Source organism: Myxocyprinus asiaticus, chromosome 33, assembly GCF_019703515.2.
Source record: "Myxocyprinus asiaticus isolate MX2 ecotype Aquarium Trade chromosome 33, UBuf_Myxa_2, whole genome shotgun sequence".
Lineage (NCBI taxonomy): Eukaryota > Metazoa > Chordata > Actinopteri > Cypriniformes > Catostomidae > Myxocyprinus > Myxocyprinus asiaticus.
Window position 1 is genome coordinate 14,220,993 of NC_059376.1, and position 17,623 is coordinate 14,238,615.

Sequence of the window (17,623 nt, forward strand, 5' to 3'; positions counted from 1 at the left end):
AACTAGAAAAACAAAACAGGCAAACCATAAACATCAAAAGGTTATTAATTAAGAACCCATTTTAGTTTTGTTTGCATGATAAATAGACTTAATCAATGGAATGTGTTGTTCTTACAGCTGTGCAAATTGGTTTCCCTAGTATATCAATATGCTCACAATACTTGGAAATATTTATATAACAATATTTATTAGGCTTTCATAAAAGACCATGCCGTCTTAATGACATCATGATGGCAGAAAAAAACATAATGGGGAAAATACCCATATGGAGCCAATTAATCATTCTTTCACTCATTCATGTGTCCCAAGGGAATGTGTAACCTTTAACAATTTCTTGGGGTTAATGCAAAATAATTTAAACTTTATGGAAGTAATGTTTAATGTTGAACCTTGTATAACATTGTGGCATAATATGTGAGACTGCTGTTTATTAGCTGTTGATAAGTTAGCTCTTTAGCAGGTTAACACACTCCTGTGAGCAAGGATTACAAGCAAACACAAATACAAGTGTTATAAATATATTAAGGCTTTGAAATAAATATAGTACTTAACTGGCTTGCTGCAATAAATATAAGCCAATTCAAATTCACAAAAAAATAAAAAAATAAAAAAAATAAAATAAAAAAAAAGCATATTTTTAAGAATTACAAATTAATTTCAATTTCATAAAATTCCATCAAATTAGAATTATGTAATATTTAACTAAACTCAATTAATAAAACTTGCTCAAAATTACTCAATTCAATCTGACATATATTTGTAATGAAATTGAAATGTGTAAATCTTAAAATTATTATATTTTTTGTGTATGTGCAATTAAAACACTGAAAAAAAAAGTGCTTCATGTGGTAACATTTAAATTGACTGGTTTTATTCAAGTCAAAAATATTATTTACCATCATTAATCAACCTGAAAACATTACATTACACCAAAAAACAAATTTTAAGGGTCAGATCAGGTAAAAATAGCTCCTTAAGGTAACAACTGCCTTAATTTTTTTACAGTGTACAATTCATTCACTTTGTCACTGAGACCAGACTTTAGGCCTTAGAACCAAATCTTAACTAATTTAGACTCTGGCTGAATATGCATTAAAAATTTATCAAAGACATCATGGTTTGCAGAGGTGACAACAATAGTTCCAAAAAAGTCTCCCAGTCATCAGAACTATTTGAATACCTCTTTACTCATTAGGCCTATAAGATTTTGACATTCTCTGTGTCCCTCCAGATGTCAACAAAATTATTATTCCACGCTATAACCAACTGTGGTGCAAACCTTGAATGATAAACAACAATACAAAGCCATGAAATACATAAATACATAAAAAAGTGATTATTCAGATTTTTGTTTTAAGGGAGCTCTTACAGGGTTAGTTCACACAAAAATGAAAATTCTCTCATCATTTACTCACTCTCATGCCATGCCAGATGTGTATGACTTTCTGTCATCTTCTGAACACAAACAAAGATTTTTAGAAGAACATTTCAGCTCTGTAGGTCCAAACAATGCAAGTGAATGGGTGCCAAACATTTGAAGCTCCAAATGGCCAACATAAAGTACTTCAGACGAATCTAGAGGTTAAATACACATCTTGTGAAGCAATATGATAGGTGTGGGTGAAAAACAGATCAATATTTAAGTAATTTTCCTTCACTTTAACTTTCTTCTGTTTTTGGTGATTCACATTCTTCGAGCATATCACCCCCTACTGGGCAGGGATGAGAATTTATGATAAAAAATTATTTAAATATCGATCTGTTTCTCACCCACACTTATCATATTGTGTCTGAATACATGGATTTAACCACTGGAGTCATACAGATTACTTTTATGCTCCCTTTATGTGGATTTTGTAGCTTAAAAATTTTGGCACCCATTCACTTGCATTGTATGGACCTACAGAGCTGAAATATTCGTCTAAAAATCGTAATTTGTGTTCTGCAGAAAAAAGAAAGTCATACACATCTGGGATGCCAGGAGGGTGAGTAAATCATGAGAGAATTTTCATTTTGGGGTGAACTATCCCTTTAAGTGTTAAAGAGCTACACATGTCCTCATGCAAATGTGTTTGTCACTGTCCTGGTGCTTCTTTTGTTGCAGTCATCATTCTCTGTTTTCTCTTCACAAGGAGAGGGTTGGACGAGTTCTCAATGGCTTTGATCTTTATTTGCTCGTAGTCCACTCTTATTGTTGCCAAGGCATTAGTCATCTCTTCCTATGTATTAACACAAATAATAGACTTACCAAGATGACTTACAGAAAATGTGTAATTACTGTTTCAATAAATATTACATATTTTTTATGACATTTTTCATATTTTACAATTAATTGTTTTTTACAGAACATGACAACTGACCTTGACTTTTTCCCAGACATTACTTTCTTCTGTAAGAACTCGACTCGTGTGTAGAGGAGTCTGAGGAACCTTCATTGACTTCTGTACACAACCAGATAGAGAAAGGCATTAGAAGTATAAAAAAGTACATCTTGTTAAACTTTAATGTGTGTGGAAAGAATTATTTAACAGCCAAATGTTATCATGAGCACAGCTGTCCCTTGTTTTACATGCATAATTCAAACTCAGAAAACATTCTCAATTATACATTTAAAAAAAATTTAAAAAAATAAAACAACCCTTAATAACATTTACTTGGTGCTCCAGATCCACCAGATGTTTGCCCATTTAGTCACCTAATATGACAACAATCAAAAATGAGTGCATTAACTTTAAATTGAACTTTAAAAAGTGAATATTTATTCAAAACAAGGTTCAGAACATTAAAACACACTTATTTTTTCCATATTATTTTTAGGTTTTTCTTTTTTTTTTTTTTTTTTTTTTTTTTACTTTTTATTGCTTTTCAAGAAACTGAAACATTAAAGACATAAACAGAAGAGATAACAATAACAATAAAACTAAGAAAACTAAGAGAGAAAAAAATGACAGGATAAGCACTGGCATCACCTAACATAATGCAATCACTCACATACCTCCATAACAGTAGTATAAATGGTAAATATAATTATCACTCCTATACCAAAATGATAGTTACAACCAGGGCAAGTATAACTAAGCACATACAGTAAATGCTGCTCACACATCCAATATTAATTACATATAAGGGCAAACATCACCTTACATTGCTATCTTTCCTGTCTAAGTAAGTATGACCACCCCTCCCATATACTGATAACACCTTACTGGGCAAACAATATCATCATCATATAGTTCGATATACAATACAGGCCATCTCTCACAAATCTTGATATTAGCATCTTACATACATTAACATTGTCAACTTCCCCCTAGTTAGCCATTCAATTTTGTATTCATGTAGGGCCCCATATTTTCCAAAATACTTCCTGCCTGTTGTTCAGTTTAAAAATTAATAGTTCTTAGTTGGCTATTTTGGTAATTTCTCCCCACCACTTGTTAAAAGGGATCATATTTTTTGTTTTCAGTGTCTGTTTTTAGGTTTTTCAACAGTAACACTTATTTTTACTTTTAATTTGATTACAAAGCATAAGAATTATACAAAAAACCTGACTTGCACACCTCCTGATGTCACTAGCAGATGCTTAAAATTTTTATTCTTGCAAATAATTTCTACATAAAGCAGTTTTTGTGCTTGTAGTGTGCTTATAAATGTGAGCTCACATCAGCTGAGTTTGTAATGAACAGTAGGATATACAGGCTTGGAGGTATGGGCCAAATGTAAAAGGGTACAAATAAAACAGCGAATTTGCAATCGAAACATTCAAATACTGTCGTAGACTACTGTTTAGTTCACATGTTTCAGCATTTTGGGCTGGGAGCTCATGAGAGTGACACAAGTTTAAACCCGGCTTGTGACATTTCCCAACCACATTCCCCCCATTTCCTGTGCTTTTTAATGGTTCCCATCAATAAAAGTGACAAAAGGGCAAAAACTAAATAAAAATAATAATTTTAATGCTCACATTGATCCAAGGATGGTTCATGAACTCTGTGATGGCCATTCTCTCTGTAGGATCAGTTTTCAATAAATGGCAAATTAGCTGCTTTGCTGTCGAGTGAAGAGAAGATGAATCTTACCAGCTGTATGTTTAATGTAATGATGTTTGTGATGTTGAACAAAACATCATAAAAATTACCTTCCTCTGACACCTCTGACCATTCAGGGTTAGGGAATTCATACTGGCCATTCCGTATCCGAGTCGTCATTCCTGGTGATATTGGCCAGCCATGGTTTGAGTAGAACGGTGGATATCCACACAACCTACCATTAGGATAAGAAGAGAAATGCTTGTTGTGAATTCAAATCCAGGAACATGAAGCACTGATGTGCTATTATATAACCATCAGGATGTTCTCACTCACAGGAGGTACATGATGACTCCTAATGACCACATATCACATGACTTATCATATTTCTCTGGACCAAGCACTTCTGGAGCTGAGAGAGAAAGATTCATTTTAGCTCCATTGTATCATGATACTAAAGAGAGCCACTGTAATTAAATTAGCTGTGATGCAAAACTGACTTGCCTGCTTACCCACAAAGTAAGGTGTATAGCAAGGCGTGGTCAAGCAGTTGTTGGTTGTGGTCTCTTTGGCAAATCCAAAGTCTGTGAGCTTGAGCCGGGCATCAGGCTGCTTTGATGTGTACAGCAAATTCTCTGGCTGTCAGTTAGAAGACTGAATATTACAGGGACATTCCGGGTTCTATACAAGGTAAGCTCAATCGACAGCATTTGGCCCCCATTCATTTCCACTGTAAGTGCCTCACTGTAACCTTGGGGCCGGTTGAATCTTTTAATGCATCTAACAATTAGTCTGACTAGCTAAGACGCCATAGAAAGCCTGTTGCATAAAACAAGCTTACAGTTGTCTTTAGTAAGAGAGTCTAATTCACATAGCATTGTGGAAAAAGTAAAACACTGAAAAGCTTAAAAAAAAATGGTCTACTGTGGACACTCAGTGCAGGGTGCGTCTCAATCAGCTCCCTGGTTCAGTAGTCAGGACACTGATCAGTGAGTCGGCCATTTCTTCTTCAGTGCACTGAAACGTTCGCTCTCTAAAAAAATCCCACAATGCACCGTAAAAACCAGGGAGCATCATTGCTCACTATGTTCCTCTACCGGACACGTTGTCATGTCTTCTGAAATCTCTCAGTTCATTAGATGATGAGCACAACTGTAAATATATGATGTCAAAGCCTTAATTTCTCTTTAAAAGAGATGTTGTTTGTAATGTCTTTAATTCATAATTACAATGAAAGGAAAGCAATCTTTTAAATATTAGAGTTGTTAAATAAATGTTTAAAATACACTCTTTTATATTTGTATTTCTTTATCTATGTGATTTATCTGTTATAATAACGCTGTACATTTGAATATCTTCAATGAAAATGAACGATAGTGTCATTTATACAGTGATGGTGCCGATTAATAACAGCTGCGCTTCAATGTGTGTTATTAATGTGTCACAGGTCATTGAATCACAAGTGTCCCAATGTTCAGTGGATGAACCCCCTTACCAGTGCCCAAATTTGTGATATACTGTTTCACAACATAGGGAGCTGATTGAGACACAGCTTTCATTTGCTGAAAATATTTGCTTATATTTGCTTTTTAGAGGAATACAATGCTTCAAAATTGATTCTAATGAACAAATGTAGTGATTTAAACCCAAATAATAAAAAGCACAAGAACATCTGTTACCCTCGTAGAAGTCAAAGTCTTCTACAAAGTCTCAACTGAAGCCCCTTTTAATGCTCAGCTTAAGCCCCCACTGGCTCAACTGACAGTTGGCAATATAGAATGTAAACAAAAGTTAGCCTAAGGGTCTGCTGTCTTACATTTTGCTCTTAAATTAGACTGACCCAAGTTTTAATGCAATTGACTGAAAAAGTTAAGACCAAAATTTTAGATGACTAACTAGTCTAAAAAAGTTTTATGCAAACGGCCCCAGATTGTTGCTTTTTTTATTGTTTTTTTTAAATTTTTTTAAAGAAAAATAGGAACAAGTAAAAATTAATTTTTGTGGTAATCAATATGTAATACAGCCTCACAGGCAGAAGGGAAGGAGAACAGGGAAGCGAGGTTTCCAGGTTCAGGTATGCATTTAATTGGCCACCTTGATGCTTAGAATTTCACAAACTCATCAGTCTCACAGGCATATAGTTACTTAAACACTGTAGCTTCACAAACACAATAGATTGAACACAACAGCTTCTGTAGCACCGTGGCCTTCCTTGTGCCAGTCTCTCTCTCTGTGGGTTGCTGGTGGCGTGGCTGTTTATATGCCGCTCTACCCATGCTCACTGGAATTAGAGACAGGTGTTAAACATAATCTAGCTCAGGTGCAAGCACCCTTACCACTTTCTCTCTCTCCGGACGGACGCTTGAACACACCCCCGCTGCCACATATCCCCACCGCCTGACTCAGGCCGGGGAGGCATCCGGCCTGTCTACCACTCCCCCCCATTTCTGGAAAGGAAGTCGGAGACAGCCATCTGCGCCCCTGGTCTGTGGACCACCTTGAACTTAAACAGCTGAAGAGCCAGATACCAACGGGTGATCCACGCGTTGGTATCTTTCATGCGGAGCCATTGGAGTGGGGCGTGATCAGAGCAGAGGGTGAAGGCCCACCCCAACAGGTAGTATCGGAGAGTGAGGACCGCCCACTTGATGGCGAGACACACCTTTTCCACTGTGCTGTACTTAGTCTCTCTCAACGAGAGCTTACGGCTAATGTACAGCACCGGGTGCTCCTCCCCCTCCACCACCTATGAGAGTACGGCCCCCAGCCCCCTGTCTGAAGCCTCCGTCTGTAAGACAAAAGGAAGAGAGAAATCAGGTGAATGTAAGAGCGGCTCCCCGCAAAGTGCGGCTTTCACTTGCATAAACGCCTGTTGACACTGCTCCATCCACTGGAACGGGTCTGGAGCTCCCTTTATAGTGAGATCAGTCAGCGGGCTGGTGACGTCCGAATAATTAGGCATGAATCTCCTATAATAGCCAGCCAGCCCCAGGAACTGTCTCACCCCCTTTTTGGTCTTGGGCCTTGGGCAGGCCGCAATCACTGCAGTCTTGTCAATTTGGGGACGCACCTGCCCGTGGGCCAAGTGGAATCCCAGATACCGTACCTCCACCCACCCAATCGCGCACTTCTTGGGGTTTGCTGTGAGTCCGGCCTGTCGCAGCGATCTCAGAACTGCCCTCAGATGTTGCATGTGCCGCTGCCAATCATTGCTGTAAATGATTATGTCATCCAAGTATGCAGCAGCGTAGGCCAAATGCAGTCTGAGGATTCGGTCCATGAGATGCTAAAACGTAGCCGGTGCTCCAACCAAACCGAACGGAAGCGTCACAAATTGGTGTAATCCAAACGGTGTGGAGAAAGCCGTTTTTTCACGGGAAATTGGTCTCAAGGGGATCTGCCAATAACCCTTGGTCAAATCCAGGGTCGAATAAAATCGAGTAGTGCCCAACCGATCGAGCAATTCATCAATGCGAGGCATTGGGTATGTGTCAAATTTAGACACTGTGTTGACTTTTCTATAATCCACACAGAATCGTACAGACCCGTCGCTCTTAGGAACTAGAACAACTGGGCTGGACCAATCGCTGTGGGATTCCTCTATTACCCCCATATCGAGCATTGCATCCAATTCTTCCCGGACAATTTTCTTTTTGTGCTCATGCAATCGGTAGGGACGGCTACATACCACCACCCCTGGCTCGGTCTCGATGTGGTGCTGTATGAGGTTTGTACGACCTGGTAGAGGGGAAAACACGTCTGCAAACTCCTTCTGCAACTTGGCAACCTCTGCGAGTTGATACGGTGAGAGGTGGTCTCCGCAAGTGACTGGGGTGAAATGATTGTGTTTTTTATTCACCTCTGGCCCGAGCTCCGCCCTCTCCGGGACTACCATAGCCAAAGTCACAGGGACCGCCTCGCTCCACAATTTCAGGAGGTTGAGGTGGTATATTTGACGTGCGCCCCCTCTATCGGTTCGCTTTACCTCATAATCGAGATCCCCCACTCGTCGTGTGACCTCAAAGGGTCCTTGCCACTTGGCTAGTAATTTGGAGCTCGATGTGGGAAGTAATATGAGTATCTTATCTCCCGGTGCAAATTCCCGTAGCCGAGTTCCCCTGTCATACAGTCGGCACTGTCATTCTTGAGCTTGGAGCAAATTCTCCTGTGTTAGTTGTCCCAAGGTGTGGAGTTTTGCTCTAAGATCAAGAACGTATTGAATTTCATTCTTACTGTTTGAAGGACCCTCCTACCAAGCTTCATGCATAACATCAAGCACGCTGCACGGGCGCCACCTGTATAGTAGCTTGAATGGGGAAAACCACGTGGAGGCTTGCAGGACCTCTCATACTGCGAATAACAGGGGATCGAGCCATTTGTCCCAATTTCAAGCTGATAGATGCTGGTGCGGATTGATTTAATGCCCAATAATTCGTAAAGCTCTCGTAGTGTTCGTGACATAAAGATTGTGCCTTGATCCGTGAGGATTTCTTTCGGAATCCCCAGTCGGGAGATTATTTTGAAGAGTGCCTCCGCAACACTGCGTGCTGAGATGTTGCACAGAGGCACTGCTACCGGATATCGCGTTGCATATTCCACTAGAACTAATACAAAGCGATGTCCGCATGCAGACTGTTCTAATGGCCCGACGAGGTCCATTCCAATTCTTTCAAAGGGGACCTTGATCAATGGTAGGGGGCGCAATGGCGCTTTTGGGGTGGCCGGTGGATTCACCAGCTGGCATTCGCGGCATGCCGCACACCACCTGCGGACATCGCCGCCAATGCCCAGCCAATAAAAACAGGCTATTAGATGGTTCAGCGTTTTCCTTTCCCCTAGATGACCCGCCATGGGATTATAATGAGCCGCCTGGTACACTATTTCCCGATGGCTCCGTGGTATTAGGAGCTGGGTTGTATCTTCCTTTGTTTGAGTGTCCTGCGTCACTCTATACAACTGCTCGTTTATAATTGCAAAGTAAGGATATGAAAGGGCAACACCCGGCTGGAGTTGTTGACCATCGATCACTCTTACTTGGTCAAAAGTGTGCTTAAGGGTTTCGTCTTGTGACTGCTCCAAAGGGAAATCCCCTTCGGGAAATTCCTGGAGGATGGGAGGGGCTGCAGCCTCTCCCCCCCAACGTTATCCTGACGTGGAGCTGACGAAGATGGCCCTGGCTCCGCCTCCCCTGCCAGAGCATCACACATCTCACATCTCGTGGCTTTAGTGCAGGACCCATCCATGCATATTCCCTTTAATACATTTCTAAACTCTGGCCAATTAGTCCCCAAATTCAGCAGATGGGTGAGGCGGGAACTAACCGTGGCCTCCACTCTATGTTTTGTTCCCCGAAATTTAATAACAAGGGTCACCACCAGGTAGTTGTGAATATTCCCATGCACACACTTCACCCTCACTGTTTTAGCTGTGCCCAAAGCCTTGTGTTGAACAAAGTGTTGGTGGATAGTGGTTTGATTACAACCCGTGTCCACCAATGCTTGGTGAGTACCCCCCTTGATACTTACCGGTATCCGGTACGCTCCAGCCCTATCGGGGGCAGTCTGCAGAGTGTCAGGGATCCGGACCACCATTCCCAGTTCCACGACAGGGCACTGATCCCGGAAGTGTCCCGGATCCCTGCAACTCCAGCAGGCCGGCCCAGGCACCACGCCCTGAGGGGGAGAGCGGCGGGGCACTGTTGCTGCCGTGGACGATGGGAAACCCCGCGCACGAGGAACTGCTTCGGTGGCAGGACTCCTCGCCTCCGTGGGGCAGGAACAGGCTCTGGGGAGAGAGCAGAGTGAGAGAGAGAAGGGGAGGGGGAAGAGATCGGGGAAAACATAGGGGAGGGGGAGAGAGAGTGCGAGGGCTCTTCCGCCCTCTGGTATGCCGCCAAATGGTCCTCCGCCAGACGAACGGCTTCCTCCAGCGACGCTGGGCGGTGGCACTGGACCCACTCCACTGTTCCTCTTGGCAGTCGATGGATCAGCTGCTCCAGTACCACCTGGTCGACAACTCCCATGACGTCACGATTCCCCGCCAGCAGCCATTTCCAGCACGTGTCTTGGAGCCGTTGGGAAAAAACAAACGGGCGGTCGGTCTTCCCCAGCTTCAAGGTCCGGAACAGCTGGCGATACTCTTCTGGGCTATGACCCACCCGCTGCAGGATGGACTTTTTCAGGTCGTCATACGCCTGGAGAGTAGTCACTGGCAACTGTTGGGCGGCAAGCTGAGCTTCCCCGGACAGCAAGGGGAGGAGTCTGGCCGCCCACTGATCACGCGGCCAGCCCCAGATTTACGCGGTTCTCTCGAATAAATCGAGGAAAGCCTTGGCATCGTCGTCAACTCCCATCTTCAGGAGTGTGGGGGGGAGGCAGTTGGCTGCGGTGGTCCGGGGTCATGGCTCTCTCTTTCTCCTGGCCAAGGAGGCTCCGGATCATGAGCCGGTCCTCTGCTTGAGCCCGTAGGATCTCAAAGAAACGCCGTTCCTGGTCTTGACGTAGCTCAAGCATTGATTGCTGGTGGGATTGTTGCATACTGGCGAGGGACTGGAGGATCTCGGCCACCTGGGAGGACTCCATGGGGCGTACTTCAGTTTTCTATCCCGGGTTTCGGCACCAGTGTAATACAGCCTCACAGGCAGAAGGGAAGGAGAACAGGGAAGCAAGGTTTCCAGGTTCAGGTATGCGTTTAATTGGCCACCTTGATGCTTAGAATTTCACAAACTCATCAGTCTCACAGGCACGGAGTTATTTAAACACATCAGCTTCACAGGCATATAGTTACTTAAACACTTTAGCTTCACAAACACAATAGATTGAACACAACAGCTTCTGTAGCACCGTTGCCTTCCTTGTGTCAGTCTCTCTCTCTGTGGGTTGCTGGTGGCGTGGCTGTTTATATGCCGCTCCCCATGCTCACTGGAATTAGAGACAGGTCTTAAACATAATCTAGCTCAGGTGCAAGTGCCTTTACCGCTTTCTCTCTCTCCAGACGGATGCTTGAACATGCCCCCGCTGCCACACAAAATTATGCCACAAATACCGTCAACTGAGCTTAACTTGTATTAAACCCGGAATATTCCTTTAAATATAAAAAAGGCTTCTTGTGTTGAAAATATTGAAAAAGAGTCTGCAAAGTCCTTGTTTTCAGTAGTCCATGCTTAATTTCACAGGGAGATTATGGTTCTAGAATTAACTGGATAGAGACATAATGTCTTAGGCCTTTTGTGAAACATCAGAACTTGAGGCCCTCCAACTCTTAAATAGGTTTGAAATCTTAAATGTCCCACTGTGTCTTTATAGACTTTTACATAACCCCAATGCTGCTTCCAGCAGTCAGCCATATATCCTACAAATTTACAGAATACATAGCTGTTTTTCCATTAAATCTGTTGTAAAAATTTTATATTGTTAACAAGTGAGCTAATGCAGTGATTCAATTGCCAAATTATTCAATTAAATCCAAAGAAATCTAAATGAATGCGTTTGTAACTTGGATCCAACAATTATGTAATATGATCGGCCAGATGTCAACAGGAATACAAGCTCTTACAAAGTCAACCTATAAAGTCAGATTAAAAAGTGATGCCTTAATACACCTCAACTCAAAGCTTTACATGGCACCTAACCATTCTTCAAGTTTTTCACAGGTGTTATGGAACAATTTTGGGAAAACTAAAGACATTTTAGCAACACCTAATGGGGCACAAGTTTGTCACTTGTCACAGAAAGGCAAAAGACAAAAGTGTAGATAATGGTATGGATAATGTTAAGAGTTGGACTACTCCATATAGTTTTATTCTGCCTTCTAATAGGTGAATATAATACATAATACAGTAGCTCACCTTGAGGTCTCTGTGAGCAATGTTATTACCATGCAGGAACTCAACAGCTTCTCCAATACTTCTCATTATCTCAGATGCTTCTACTCATGAAGTGAAGAATCGGACAATAAAAAGAAAAATTTAAAATAAATATAGAACTGTTCATTGATCTCTCATCAAGTAAATGATGAGAGTAAATGGCTTCTTTGGGGGGAGGGTGTGTTTAGTGAGGGGAGCTGTACCTCTTTCAGTGAAAGCTTGATCGCCACGTTCCTTAAGGCGGCAAAAGAGTTCTCCTCCATCCATACTGTTTTGGTAACAAAACATTTAAATGCATTGCCTTCATTAGTATTCTGACTAATTTCCCCCACATTTCTTTTTATCATAGACTTGTTTTACAATAGTGTTAACAAATGGAACCTTATTGTAAAGTGTTACCAAATATTTTATATAAATTAAATTACAATATCCCATTGTGACAATAAAATACTCAAAAACAATCTCATTATCTGAGGATTTGTCTTTTACAGTTGTAGAAAGAGCCTACCACTCCATGATGAGAAGCAAACACTTTTTGCCTTGGTAGAAATTCTCAAAGACATCTGCAATTCCTACAATACGAGGACAACTCGATGCCCTGCAGTGAAGCTCCACTTCTCGTCGAGCCTTAGGGGTGTCCTGCAGCATCTGAGAATGAGAGCACAAAAGCACATGATCAAGTAAACCATTTTAGCCAGTCCAAATTAAACAACATATTGGAATTGTACATTAGCTAAAGAACATTGAGTTCTTCCCGTCTCTGCTCTAAGAGAGGACATGAAGTGTGTATTTTTATTAAGTGAAAGAGAGGACTTGTGATATCATTAAAAATATGTTTTGATTACAGTTAAGCCAAGTTGACTCTAAAACATTTTTGGTTTTCCGTGCCCTAACATCATTGTTTTCCATAGTATGCAGTAATAAAGCATGTTTTCTAAAGTCTCAGTTTTCGGTGGAGGAAAATGCTGACAAAAAATAATTTAAAAAAAATCTACACTCAGAAATAAATGTTAGCCAGACCATCTGCAATTGTATTCAGTTTTTTGCACAAATTTGAAGCAGAATGTTCAAACAGGCAACTCTCTTTCACTTTTACTGCACTCCTTGGTGGTCAAAGTACTAAAACATCAACAAGGCCTCCAAGCATTTTCCCCAGGAATCTCAGATAATACTGTCAGATTTGTAGAATCCTGAAAGTGTAATTACTTTGTGAATTATGATTTGGTTTGACACTTAAGCTGAACATAAAAATGTGCAGATCATTAAACTTGACTGCAAGGTGATTGGTTCCTTCCATCCCCTTACAACCTTTACAGATTTAGAGCAGTCAATCAAGCCACAAAGGCTGTTAGTGACCCATCCCGTCCTGGTCATTGTTTATTTATTTTCAGAAAACAAGCAATAGGCCTACTCAAAACCAGGAGTCACTTGTTTCTTTCAGTTCACCTGTTCCTCATCTCTCCTGAAAGCATTTATGGATTACCAACTGTAACAGATAAAGGATGGGCAAGGAGGAGGCGTAAACCGGCTGAACAGTCAACCTAAAGGTTTAATGTAAAACTCAGCTTAAAATAACATAAAACAAACATGAACACACACACATGCAGCACGGCCGCATGCGTCTATCTCTCTCTCGAACTGGCTCCTCCTCTGTGTCTCCCGCTCGCCCTTTCCCTCTGCCCATGCCTCCCCTCGTCTCTCCCCCAGGTTACCAGGAGATGGGGTGGACCACCAGAGTCTCCCCTCCAGAGATGGGGGGGGGGGTAGTAAGTCAGTCCGGTGGCGCCCCGGCCTGATTCGGGCGGGGGAAGAGTGTGACGAGGAGGAGGGCGTGGCCGGGCCGTGAGGGTGCACGGCCAACGCAGAATCAGATGATCAGCAGGAGAGCAAGATAAAGGGGGGCCGGAGGTGCCAGTTCGAGGGAGAGAGAGAGATGGGCTCGCTGGCCCTGGACACGCCATCATTTGACCTCAGCTCGCTGTACTGCTTCCATCAGTGATGCCAGGTGATGGCAATGGACCCCTCAGCCGTCCCTTTCGGTTGCCGGTTGACGCAGTGCTCCAGCACCACCAGATCGAGCGCTCCCTCGGCATAAAATACGATTGTGAACTGTGTTTAAAAATAAGTAATTGAATAATAATTGTATTTAGAAACTCAGTGAGCAAGCCAAAGGCGACTGTGGCAAGGAACAAAAATGCCATAAGATGTATTGGCAAGTAAAAGTGATTCTGATTTTGATCTTTTTTGTGCATTCCATGTTTGTGCACTTATCATGTACAGTAGGATAGTTTTAATGACATTGACTGAGCAGATGACAGAAGCTACAGATACTTAAAGAGAAACTCAAAAATAGAAAGGCACAAGTTTGTTGGGAATGGTAAGAGGGGTGATTTCTAGAGGTTCCACAGTAAAAAATACAAATAAAAAGATATTTTAGGCTTTATTTAGGGTACCTTAGATTGTTACACAGGCAGAAACCCTGGAGAACCCTTTTTAAAAGAAACATTCTCTGAGAAACTAGCAAAGCCTATCTATGGTTTAAAGTACACAAAGTAATTTTTTCCTCATTAAAAAGGTTGGTAACACTTTACAGTAAGGTTCCATTTGTTAACATTAGTTAACAACATTAGTTAACATGAACTAACAATGAACAATATTTTTACAGCATTTGTGAATCTTGGTTAATGTTATTCAACACATACTGATATATTTTCAAAATCAAAAGTTGTATTCGTTAACATTAGTTAATGCATTATGAACTAACATGAACTAACAATGTATTTTTATAAACTAATGTTAACATAGATTAATAAATACTGTAAAAAATATATTTACATTGTTTGTTCATGATAATTAATGCATTAATTAATGTTAACAAATAGAACATTATTGTATACTGTTAACAAAAATTTTACTTTTTTTTGAAGAAATTAATAGTAATTTTGAAACGTATGTATAATATCATGACCATTCACATGCGATGAGGACACCAGTCATATTAACAACCTTATAAAAGCAGATTTATTATACATGGTGAGGGTCCTCTCAGGGGGGCTGCCATGTTTGGACCAGCTGAATACTACTCGCTTAATCTCAGTAACTGCTCTGTTATTGTACACTGTCACTCATCGATTAAACCAATCAAGGCTGACTGTGAATAGTGAATTTCTACAATGAAATCTGTAACTGAAAACAATTGTTTTAATGATGCTGCATCCACGCCGCTAGGTGTCAGTGTATGTCCAAAATGACACAAACAACAAGTTACTGAGTGCACCTTTAAGTACTTAATGAAACCCATAAGATCCATCAAGAAATCAATAGTCTGTCAATGGCTCTTCCAGTTTCCACATGATTAGATTTTGAGGCACTTATTTCTTGAAAGTTCTATGGCTATAGTGTGAAATGTAGGAAATTCTACAGGCTTAAATTTGAAAGGGAGCCCATATCCATTCAAGTAGAATTATGTAAGGGCTCAAGAGCAATATGCAGTCAGGGGGCCCAGGATTTCTGGCAATGGCCCTAATTAGAGGCGCCTACGCTTCTTACAGCGTCGAAGTGTCAGCTGAAGAAATGCTTAAGTTAAGAGGATAACAATCATCACCCAAGGAAATTTCTGGGAACACCAAATTGCTCCCATCCATCACCAAAGCCTTTTAGTGATGTGGCAGCTGTAACAGTTAACACCTCAATGCTTACATATATACAGGGAAGATAAAAAAACAAAAAAAAACATGTTTCTTCAACATCATGTACTTGTCATAACAGAAGCGCATTATTTGAAACAGATGTATCACTGAAAAAAAAAGATTATTTTTATGGAGTGAATAATGAATAACAATATATATATATATGTATATAACAATGTAGGCTATAACGATATCTATAACTATAACTATATATATATATATATATATATATAACTGTAGGCTATAACTATATCTATGTAGGCTATAACTATATCTATATATATATATAACTATAACTATAACTATGTAGGCTATAACTATATCTATATATATATATAACTATAACTATGTAGGCTATAACTATATCTATATATATATATAACTATAACTATAACTATGTAGGCTATAACTATATCTATATATATATATAACTATAACTATGTAGGCTATAACTATATCTATATATATATAACTATAACTATAACTATGTAGGCTATAACTATATCTATGTAGGCTATAACTATATCTATAACTATAATTATAACTATATATATATATATATATATATATATATATAGATATAGTTATAGTTATAATTATAATTATAGATATAGTTATAATTATAGATTATAATTATAGATTATAATTATAATTATAACTATAACTATAACTATATATATATATATATATATATATATATATATATATATATATATAGTTATAGTATATATATATATATATATATATATATATATATATATATATATATATATAGTTATAGTTATAATTATAATTATAGATATAGTTATAGCCTACATAGATATAGTTATATATATATATATATAGTTATATATATTATATATATATATATATATAAAACTATAACTATGTAGGCTATAACTATAACTATAACTATAACTATATATATATTTCTTGTAAGACCTTTTGATATTAGGGCAAAAATCGTATTCTTGATAATAATTTTTATATTGTTTTCCTGTAAAAATATCTAAAAATCCTTAAAACAAGATCAGTTTTATTTATCTTGTTTTAGAAACAACACTGCATAAGATATTTAGGTTTTTCAGAGAATGTATTTTTAACATGTGTATTTTGTCTTACTGTACTGGCAGAATTTTTATAGTCAAAACAAATGAAAAAATCTACCAGTGCTGAAGAAGTAATCCAAAGTATTTAGAATACGTTACTGACCTTGAGTAATCTAATGGAATACGTTACAAAGTACATTTTACAGCATGTATTCTGTAATCTGTAGTGGAATACATTTCAAAAGTAACCTTCCCAACCCTGTGTATAACTATATCTATGTAGGCTATAACTATATCTATAACTATATATATATATATATATATATATATGTGTGTGTGTGTGTGTGTGTGTGTGTGTTTTGTTTTTTGTTTTTTTCAGGATGGTTAATAAGGTTCTAGTTCCTTATTGAGGCTTTCCCGTCCTCGAACATAATCTTATTGCATAGATGTAAAGCTTACAAATTAACAATGACCAAACAGATAGCCCACCTTTAAGGCATATTTTTCGCCACTTTTCTTGTGGAATATTGCCCAGACCTTGCCGTTGATGCCTATCCCGAGCACTGGACCCGATAGTTTATATTCCTCTGTTATCACATTCTTCTTGATCTTCAGTGTGGACTTCAGCTCTGGAGGATCAATGTGAAGCTGATGCGGGTTCTTTTGCTGCTCTTTAGAAACAGCTGAATCATGCTTATTTTCTCTTTCTTCTGACATATTGGTGGAGTATGTTCAACTCACTATCGGTGAAGAAGTGAAGACCTCTTTAGACCGGCTTAACGGATTTCGAAAGGATCCAATTAACAGGGCAAGTCTGAATACTTCATTTTTACTCGCACTAAAGAATCTTAACTGATACAAACATCTCTTTCTCTCTTTTATTTAATCCCCAAAACATAGCGTTTATTATTTCTGTAAAAAAAATAAAAAAATAAAAAAATTGTACCAAATAAGTAACTCAATGCTTTGAAGGACACTTTCTGAAGTTACATG

General features: G+C 39.4%; 1 protein-coding gene across 3 annotated transcripts; it reads right to left on the reverse strand.

Moving 5' to 3' along the window:
- Positions 1-2,022: 2,022 nt before the first annotated feature.
- mapkapk2b (MAPK activated protein kinase 2b) lies at positions 2,023-17,421 on the reverse strand. 3 transcript variants are annotated; one of them, XM_051669895.1, is made up of 10 exons: positions 17,120-17,421; positions 12,401-12,540; positions 12,096-12,160; positions 11,875-11,954; positions 4,541-4,667; positions 4,365-4,440; positions 4,139-4,263; positions 3,965-4,008; positions 2,361-2,441; positions 2,023-2,219 (listed from the first exon to the last, which is right to left on the reverse strand). In XM_051669895.1, exons 1-10 carry the CDS (start codon positions 17,345-17,347, stop codon positions 2,076-2,078), a joined length of 1,110 nt encoding a protein of 369 aa, XP_051525855.1. In that variant the 5' UTR covers positions 17,348-17,421; the 3' UTR covers positions 2,023-2,075. The 3 variants fall into 3 exon arrangements, with proteins under 3 accessions (XP_051525855.1, XP_051525854.1, XP_051525856.1); XM_051669894.1 differs by having other exon boundaries at positions 3,965-4,050; XM_051669896.1 differs by lacking the exons at positions 2,023-2,219; positions 2,361-2,441 and adding an exon at positions 2,459-2,695 and having other exon boundaries at positions 3,965-4,050.
- Between the last annotated feature and the right edge of the window lie 202 nt (positions 17,422-17,623).